The 9,629-nt window shown below is 40.9% G+C and overlaps 1 protein-coding gene across 1 annotated transcript; it reads left to right on the forward strand.

Annotated features, from left to right (window-relative positions):
• Window positions 1-203: 203 nt before the first annotated feature.
• On the forward strand, window positions 204-8,445 carry LOC123491617. Its single transcript, XM_045223060.1, has 5 exons — window positions 204-832; window positions 2,510-2,818; window positions 3,955-3,969; window positions 7,755-7,794; window positions 8,083-8,445. Exons 1-5 carry the CDS (start codon window positions 526-528, stop codon window positions 8,237-8,239), a joined length of 828 nt encoding a protein of 275 aa, XP_045078995.1. The 5' UTR covers window positions 204-525; the 3' UTR covers window positions 8,240-8,445.
• Window positions 8,446-9,629: the final 1,184 nt, after the last annotated feature.

A 9,629-nucleotide genomic window follows, 5' to 3' on the forward strand; every position in this document is an offset into this window, starting at 1 on the left:
CCCAGTCTAACAGTGATTCCTGCAGTCATCAAAGAGAGAGACTCAGTTCAGATGAACTGTCAGACTCCTCCATCTGTCTCTGAGTGTTACTTCAAAATAGAGGGGCAAGTGGAATTTACCCTACCATCACCCTGTCAACAGACACTCACAGGAACACTACTGTTGAGGTGGACAGGTCAGAGCTCACCAACTGAGGTCAAAATACAATGTCAGTACAGTGCTACAGGTTCACAGTTTAGATCCATATACAGTGAGCCTTCTACAGTCACAATTCAGGGTAAGAAGATTGTTTTTAATGGTTGTAAACAATTTACTGTTGTGCCATGATTACCATGTTCCTCTTGGGATATTTTATCATACTGTTTGTTGTGATAAGCTATTACATGAAGTAATCAAGCAATATATGATATATCCTTAATTTCCCATAATGTAGCTACATGAGATAATTGACTCAAGATCCTTAAGTCTGAAATAACATGGAGGGATTAGGCTGTCAGTAAATTTCTCAAAACCACAAAATGCTAAATGCTTAATTCCCCTATTCTCACAGACCATCCTCAGCTGACAGTGAGTTCTGCAGTCATCAGAGAGAGAGAATCAGTTCAGCTGAGTTGTGAGACTCCTCCATCTCTCCATGTGTCTCACTGTTACTTCTACATAGAGGGGGTGAAGAATCTTCCAGACTCATCGTGTACGCAGACAATAACAGGAACTGAGCTGCTCAAGAGGGCGGGATCAACAATTCCAGCTGTGGTCAAAGTGAAATGTTACTACTCTATAAGGAAGTCTCACATATCTCCTTTCAGTGACCCTGTCTCAGTCACTGTTCAGGGTAAGTAGGTGGTTTGTAAAATTATACACTTCACTGTTATACTGTATGCTCATTATGCTTGTTCAGAAAATTAGATCTTATGTCATATTTAACCAATGTCTTCATTTCACTTAATAGGTCTTACTGTAGGTTTTACTGTACTATGCAAACATAGATACTGATGTAGTTGAAAATGAAGAGTTTGACAGTATTTATACATTTTACACACTGTTAGTATGTATGGATTACCTGTAATGTTTTTAAATGCAACTTTCAAAGAAGCACACTATTCTTCTGATCTCACAGACCCACCTCCTCCCAGGCTGACAGTCAGTTCTACAGTAATCAGAGAAAGAGACTCAGTTCAGCTGAGCTGTGAGACTCCTCCATCTGTCTCTTGTTCTCCCAAACTAACACAGCAGTTCATTCCCGATCGGTGGCCAATGTTCATTTGGGTCTTTCTGAGCAGGGTTCGTTTGTTCGGTTCTACCCGAGCAGGGTTTGTTCGGTTCTACCTGAGCAGGGTTCGTCTCTTCCTCCCGAGCAGGGATCGTAAGTCGATGGCTGGTCTGGTAGTCGATGGCTGGTCTGGTAGTCGATGGCTGGTCTGGTAGTCGATGGTTGGTCTGGTAGTCGATGGCTGGTCTGGTAGTCGATGGCTGGTCTGGTAGTCGATGGCTGGTCTGGTAGTCGATGGCTGGTCTGGTAGTCGATGGCTGGTCTAGTAGTCGATGGCTGGTCTGGTAGTCGATGGCTGGTCTGGTAGTCGATGGCTGGTCTGGTAGTCGATGGCTGGTCTGGTAGTCGATGGCTGGTCTGGTAGTCGATGGCTGGTCTGGTAGTCGATGGCTGGTCTGGTAGTCGATGGCTGGTCTGGTAGTCGATGGCTGGTCTGGTAGTCGATGGCTGGTCTGGTAGTCGATGGCTGGTTTGGTAGTCGATGGCTGGTCTGGTAGTCGATGGCTGGTCTGGTAGTCGATGGCTGGTCTGGTAGCCGATGGCTGGTTCGGTGTTCAACGGCAGGTTGCCTACTGTCCCTCGCTCCGCACCAGCCCAGCTGCGTCGTAGAGTTGGGTTTAGCCTATCACAGCAGCGTCGGGCGTGTCCCCAGTGTCTGTAGTCGTGGGAGACACAAAACATACAATTAGAGCATGTACTGGCCAACAATTGGGGTCACAGTCACACGTTTGAAACAAGCACTTTCCTTTAGTAGTGCTATAGAGAGCGTTGTGATTTGTGTCTTTCCCACAGCAGGGGACCAGCGGAGAGGAGCAGTGAGTCGGTCGAGAGGTCACTGGTCCAGTTCCTTTTAACTCTAGTTCTGGGGCGTGTTTAGTAATTAGTTTGGGGACGGAGGAGTTGATAGAGAATTGGCAACAGCTGTCTCAATGTCACTTTAGTCCATGCATATCTGTGGAATCACAGGACACCATACAAGTAGGCAAAATAGTCCATGCGATTCCATTTGATTTCACACGGGAGAATGTAAGGAATTAAGTGAAAGGCAATCGTTGTAAACACACAGCACACATGATTAAATGGCACTCATAAATAGGCATGATATCAAATAAGACATGCTGATACGTAATATAAAGAGAATGGTAGGCTCTAGTTTAGTAAGAGTCAGTGTCACTTGTGATATATACATTACATTCTAATAGAGTAATGCAAAAAGGAGTCTCTGTCCTTTCCTAACAGATCCAAAACCAGACATTACAGTCCATTTTGATGGGTACTTCAACATCATCTGTTTGATTCCTGGATCTGTGAGTCCTGACACCACCTGTAACCTGTATGTTGGAGAGGAGAGTCAGCTGTTATTGACAGTAAAGATCTGGAAAGAAAAAACCAAAGCTTCCAAACAGTGGTTCTGTCAATTCTTTGTAACTGAGAGTGATCTGATCAGACGTCTACAGTCAGTGAGGCGTAAGGAGGTGAGCTGTGACTATAGAGTGAGCTCAGGACCAAACTCTCTCTCTCCACACAGTGATGGGTACAGATTTACAGGTGAGTGATTAACTATACAAATCTATCAGTGCTGCAGGTCTTCATGATCTGACTCACTTTGATTTTAGCATCTTCTTAGTATTACTATATTCATTCTGACCCACAAACTAAATACCACATTTCAATCCCAAAAATGTTTTTAGATCTGGTGGGAGTTCACATTAGTGATCCAACAATTATACAGACACCTTCTATAGCATGTAGGCTACACATTTGTTCTTTTATAGTGGCACTGCTGTTATTTTAAAACATAGCGGGTTTCAGTGTAGTGTCGAGATAACGATGCTAATCATGCTGTGATGACAAGAAATCCGCTGACACTGTCCTTGATTATAATAGTTTATTACACCAAAGATTTCAGCGTCAATTTACAGACTCCTGCAGACATCTGGAGAACAACTGACCCAATCTCTAATATGTTGTTCCTCCCCGTCCTTTGTTTCAACCATGGTAATTATAATCTGTAACATGATATGGGTGGTTTTCCCCATAAACCAATCCCTGGCCTCCACATAACAGACTTCCTCTGTTTTAGGGGGCCCCTATAGTAATGCTTTCCAGATGCTTCCGCAAGCTGAGTCAACTTCCTCTAACACACCATTTGCAAACGTCAGCAAAGTCATAAACTGTTTAGACACTACATCAGCAATAAGAATAGTTGTGTAAATTAAGTTGTTCTTTTAGATAATTAAGCTGTTCTATAGATAGGACACCAGCCTCAACACCAATGCCTGGGATCATGAGCACAAGTAATATCATTTCTGTGTTCATCTAGTCGAGTGTTTAGATTGTATCTATGCACTGTTATGCTTCTGTTGTTAGATAACATGGTGATCTTATTCTAGGAAGCTGACAACAACAATCAACACCTTATCTGTCCTGAAAGACTTGATCACTTTATGAATTGGTCTTATCATCTCTATAATGAGGAGAAATATAATCTACCTGGAATAGAAGCAATCTGTCCGTAGTGATTTTTATAGTCCTACTTTGCCCACTTTGAAAGTCATAAAGATATTTCAAAAGTCCAACAATAACATAATGATCATTAATATGATCATGAAGAAAATGTTAACTTCATTAATATGTCTTCTCATTTTTGTTTGTTTGCTGTACCTTGACCACTGACACCATAGCGAGTCCAACGGAAAGTAAGTATAGCCAATAGCTTCAAACCTTTGACAGCTCTTTGGTCTTGGCCATAGTGGAGTTTGGAGTGTGACTGTTTGAGGTTGTGGACAGGTGTCTTTTATACTGATAACAATTTCAAACAGGTGCCATTAATACAGGTAACGAGTGGAGGACAGAGGAGCCTCTTAAATAAGAAGTTACAGGTCTGTGAGAGCCAGAAATCTTGCTTGTTGTAGGTGACCAAATACTTATTTTCCACCATAATTTGCAAATAAATTCATAAAAAATCCTACAATGTGATTTTCGGGATTTTTTTATCTCAATTTGTCTGTCATAGTTGACGTGTACCTATGATGAAAATTACAGGCCTCTCTCATCTTTTTAAGTGGGAGAACTTGCACAATTGGTGGCTGACTAAATACTTTTTTCCCCCACTGTAAATGGCACTTAAAACAGAAATGAATGTGTCAGAGCATCTGTGGAGCGTGAGAATAGAGCTGTAGATCTGCAGGGTGGTTTGAACCATGAGGAGAAGTGTGAAATGACATCAAGCCCTGTTACTTGCACTTCTTCTGTTTTGCTGTTACTAACGCAAAAGGGCAAAGTCGACTAAGTAACACACATGCAAGGTGCACATGCAATATACACATGATCCTCCCCAAACACACACTCATACATACACTACCGGTCAAAAGTTTTAGAACACCTACAGTGAGGGAAAAAAGTATTTTATCCCCTGCTGATTTTGTACGTTTGCCCACTGACAAAGAAATGATCAGTCTATAATTTTAATGGTAGGTTTATTTGAACGGTGAGAGACAGAATAACAACAAAAAAATCCAGAAAAACGCTTGTAAAAAATGATTTGCATTTTAATGAGGGAAATAAGTATTTGACCCCCTCTCAATCAGAAAGATTTCTGGCTCCCAGGTGTCTTTTATACAGGTAACGAGCTGGGATTAGGAGCACACTCTTAAAGGGAGTGCTCCTAATCTCAGCTTGTTACCTGTATAAAAGACACCTGTCCACAGAAGCAATCAATTAATCAGATTCCAAATTCTCCACCATGGCCAAGACCAAAGAGCTCTCCAAGGATGTCAGGGACAAGATTGTAGACCTACACAAGGCTGAAATGGGCTACAAGACCATCGCCAAGCAGCTTGGTGAGAAGGTGACAACAGTTGGTGCGATTATTCGCAAATGGAAGAAACACAAAAGACCTGTCAATCTCCCTCGGCCTGGGGCTCCATGCAAGATCTCACCTCGTAGAGTTGCAATGATCATGAGAACGGTGAGGAATCAGCCCAGAACTACACAGGAGGATCTTGTCAATGATCTCAAGGCAGCTGGGACCATAGTCACCAAGAAAACAATTGGTAACACACTACGCCGTGAAGGACTGAAATCCTGCAGCGCCCGCAAGGTCCCCCTGCTCAAGAAAGCACATATACATGCCCGTCTTAAGTTTGCCAATGAACATCTGAATGATTCAGAGGAGAACTGGGTGAAAGTGTTGTGGTCAGATGAGACCAAAATGTAGCTCTTTGGCATCATCTCAACTCGCCGTGTTTGGAGGAGGAGGAATGCTGCCTATGACCCCAAGAACACCATCCCCACCGTCAAACATGGAGGTGGAAACATTATGCTTTGGGGGTGTTTTTCTACATCAAAGGGACGATGGACGAAAATGGGTCGTGGATGGGTATTCCAGCATAACAATGACCCAAAACACATGGCCAAAGCAACAAAGGAGTGGCTCAAGAAGAAGCACATTAAGGTCCTGGAGTGGCCTAGCCAGTCTCTAGACCTTAATCCCATAGGAAATCTGTGGAGGGAGCTGAAGGTGCGAGTTGCCAAATGTCATCCTCGAAACCTTAATGACTTGGAGAAGATCTGCAAAGAGGAGTGGGACAAAATCCCTCCTGAGATGTGTGCAAACCTGGTGGCCAACTACAAGAAACGTCTGACCTCTGTGACTGCCAACAAGGGTTTTGCCACCAAGTACTAAGTCATGTTTTGCAGAGGGGTCAAATACGTATTTCCCTCATTAAAATACAAATCAATTTATAACATTTTTGACATGTGTTTTTCTGAATTTTTTTGTTGTTATTCTGTCTCTCACTGTTCAAATAAACCTACCATTAAAATTATAGACTGATAATTTCTTTGTCAGTGGGCAAACGCACAAAATCAGCAGGGGATCAAATACTTTTTTCCCTCACTGTACTCATTAAAGGGTTTTTCTTTAATTTTACAATTTTCTACATTATAGAATAATAGTGAAGACATCAAAACTATGAAATAACACATATGGAATCATGTAGTAACCATAAAACTGTTAAACAAATCAAAATATATTTTATATTCAAATAGCCACCCTTTGCCTTGATGACAGTTTTGCACACTCTTGGCATTCTCTCAACCAGCTTCATGAGGTAGTCACCTGGAATGCATTTCAATCAACAGGTGTGCCTTCTTAAAAGTTAATTTGTGGAATTTCTTTCCTTCTTAATGCGTTTGAGGCAATCAGTTGTGTTGTGACAAGGTAGGGGGGTATACAGAAGATAGCCCTATTTGGTAAAAGACCAAGTCCATATTATGGCAAGAACAGCTAAAATAAGCAAAGAGAAACGACAGTCCATCATTACTTTAAGACATGAAGGTTAGTCAATACGGAACATTTCAATAACTTTGAAAGTTTCTTCAAGTGCAGTCGCACAAACCATTAAGCGCTATGATGAAACGGGCTCTAATGAGGACCGCCACAGGAAAGGAAGACCCAGAGTTACTTCTGCTGCAGGGGATAAGTTCATTAGCGTTATCACTTTCAGAAATTGCAGCCCAAATAAATGCTTCACAGAGTTCAAGTGACAGACACATCTCAACATCAACTGTTCAGAGGAGACTGTGTGAATCAGGCCTTCATGGTACACTTGCTGCAAAGAAACCACTACTAAAGGACACCAATAAGAAGAGACTTTCTTGGGCCAAGAAACACGAGCAATGGACATTAGACCGGTGGAAATTTGTCCTTTGGTCTGGAGTCTAAATTTGGTTCCAACCGCTGTGTCTTTGTGAGACGCGGTGTGGGTGAATGGATGATCTCCGCATGTGTATTTCCCACCATAAAGCTTGGATGAGGAGGTGTTATGGTGTGGGGGTGCTTTGCTGGTGACACTGTCTGTGATTTATTTAGAATTCAAGGCACACTTAACCAGCATGGCTACTTCAGCATTCTGCAGCGATACACCATCCCATCTGGTTTTGGCTTAGTGGGACTATCATTCGTTTTTCAACAGGACAATGACCCAACACACCTCCAGGCTGTGTAAGGGCTATTTTACCAAGAAGGAGAGTGATGGAGTGCTGCATCAGATGACCTGGCCTCCACCATCCCCTGACCTCAACCAAATTGAGATGGTTTGGGATGAGTCGGACGGCAGAGTGAAGGAAAAGCAGCCAACAAGTGCTCAGCATATGTTGGAACTCTTTCTAGACTGTTGGAAAAGCATTCCAGGTGAAGCTGGTTGAGAGAATTCAATGAGTGTGCAAAGCTGTCTTCAAGGCAAAGGGTGGCTATTTGAAGAATCTCAAATATAAAATATATTTGTTTAACACTTTTTTGGTTACTACATGATTCCAGGTGTTATTTCATAGTTTTGATGTCTTCACTATTATTCTACAATGTAGGAAATAGTACAAATAAAGAAAAACCCTTTAATGAGTAGGCGTTCTAAAACCTTTGACTGGTAGTGTACATACATAACCTCTTACTCATGGAATTGTCTCTCTCTGTGATGTGCAGGTCCCATTGATGTGGATACACAGCCATTTGCAAATGAGATGTAAGTACAGCACAAATAATTGCATGGAGTACAGTTATATCGGTTGTCCTATTCATTGTATTATATTATATTGTTATATTATTATTATTATTATATATAGTATTGTTTTCACAGACAGACTAAGTAGAGGATTAAAGTATCTCTCTCTCTCTCGCTCTCTCTCTCTCACTGTGTTTTATGACTTTCAATTTAAGATTGGCGTTACATCCTCATAAAATACCCCTTATGAATTACATTTACAGTACTGTAGATTCGAAGCTCTGAAGTAAATCTGTTTATTTTCTCTAGTCTGATACATACCATGTATACAACTCAATCCTCGACAGACCAGCAACCTCAGCCCAGCCGGATGGGTTTTACAGTCTGCAGACACACTGAAACTACACCACTGGCTTTCTGTAGATATGTCTCACACATCTCACATAAATACCTTTTTCTCACATGATATCCTTTGTTTATCACACATCCAGTTATTGTAAATAACTCGCTTAGCAGGTAATATATTGACTGTATTATACGTGGACAACTGGCTTCTGTTACATGTCTATCCATAATATCTGTTACTGTGTTAATATTGGAGGGGTCCGGGGCAAACTCCCCTTTGAGCATCTTTCTTATTTCTTCCCCCTAATAAATGCTAAATCTACTGTATTTATGTCTATTATGTCACCTGTGTGATACCTCCTTCCATAACGGTTGGATACAATTAATTTCCTATTGGGCAAAACACAATCCAAAACACAACCAAAACAACCCGCAAATGCATCCAAAAAGTTTGTTGAGTCACAAGCTTGATGTATTTATTGCGTGAAAGCAATGTGGGAACAAAATACTAAATGTTTGGCTACTTTAATACACTATAAAGGAATTTGTCCAAATACTTATGACTTCTTCAAATGGGGGGACTATATACATAAAGTGTTTTTATTTCTAAATGGTAAAACATACAGTGCCTTCAGAAAGTATTCACACCCCTTGACTTTTTCCACATTTCGTTGTGTTACAGCCTGAATTCAAAATTTTTAAATTTATATTTTTGTCACTGGCCTACACACAATACCCCATAATGTCAAAGTGGAATTATGTATAAAATAAAAAATAAAATACAAAGAGTCATTAAGTATTCAACACATTTGTTATGGGAAGCCTAATTAAGTTCAGGAGTAAAAACTTGCAGAACAAGTCACATAATAAGTTGCATGGACTCACTCTGTGTGCAATAATAGTGTTTAACATGATTTTTTAATGACTACCTCATCTCTGTACCCCACACATACAATTATCTGTAAGGTCGGTCAGTCGAGCAGTGAAATTCAAACACAGATTCAACCACAAAGACCAGGGAGGTTGTCTAATGCCTCGCAAAGAAGGGCACTTATTTGTAGATGGGGAAAAAAAGAAGAAGAAAAGTAGACATTGAATATCCCTTTGAGCATGGTTAAGTTATTAATTACACTTTGGATGTTGTATCAATACACCCAGTCACTACAAAGATACAGGTGTCCTTCCTAACTTAGTTGCCGGAGAGGAAGAAACCCGCTCAGAGATTTCACCATGAGGCCAATGGTGAATTTAAAACAGTTACAGAGTTTAATGGCTGTGATAGGAGAAAACTGTGGATGGATCAACAACATTGTAGTCAATCCACAATACTAACCTAAATGACAGAGTGAAAAGAAGGAAGCCTGGACCTGTTTGCAACAAGGTACTAAAGTAATACTGTAAAACATTTGGCAAAGCAATTCACTTTTTGTCCTGAATAAAAAATGTTATGTTTGGGGCAAATCCAATACAACACATTACTGAGTACCATTCTCCATATTTTCAAGCACAGT

The sequence above is a fragment of the Coregonus clupeaformis genome, chromosome 10 (genome assembly GCF_020615455.1).
Source record: "Coregonus clupeaformis isolate EN_2021a chromosome 10, ASM2061545v1, whole genome shotgun sequence".
In the NCBI taxonomy this organism is placed as follows: Eukaryota; Metazoa; Chordata; class Actinopteri; order Salmoniformes; family Salmonidae; genus Coregonus; species Coregonus clupeaformis.

Coding starts and splice junctions, on each gene's coding strand:
- LOC123491617 (XM_045223060.1), top strand. CDS start 526: ATGCTTAATTCCCCTATTCTCACAGACCATCCTCAGCTGACAGTGAGT. Junction 833..2,509: donor TGTCTCAGTCACTGTTCAGG/GTAAGTAGGTGG, acceptor CTTTCCTAACAG/ATCCAAAACCAGACATTACA. Junction 7,795..8,082: donor CAGCCATTTGCAAATGAGAT/GTAAGTACAGCA, acceptor TATTTTCTCTAG/TCTGATACATACCATGTATA.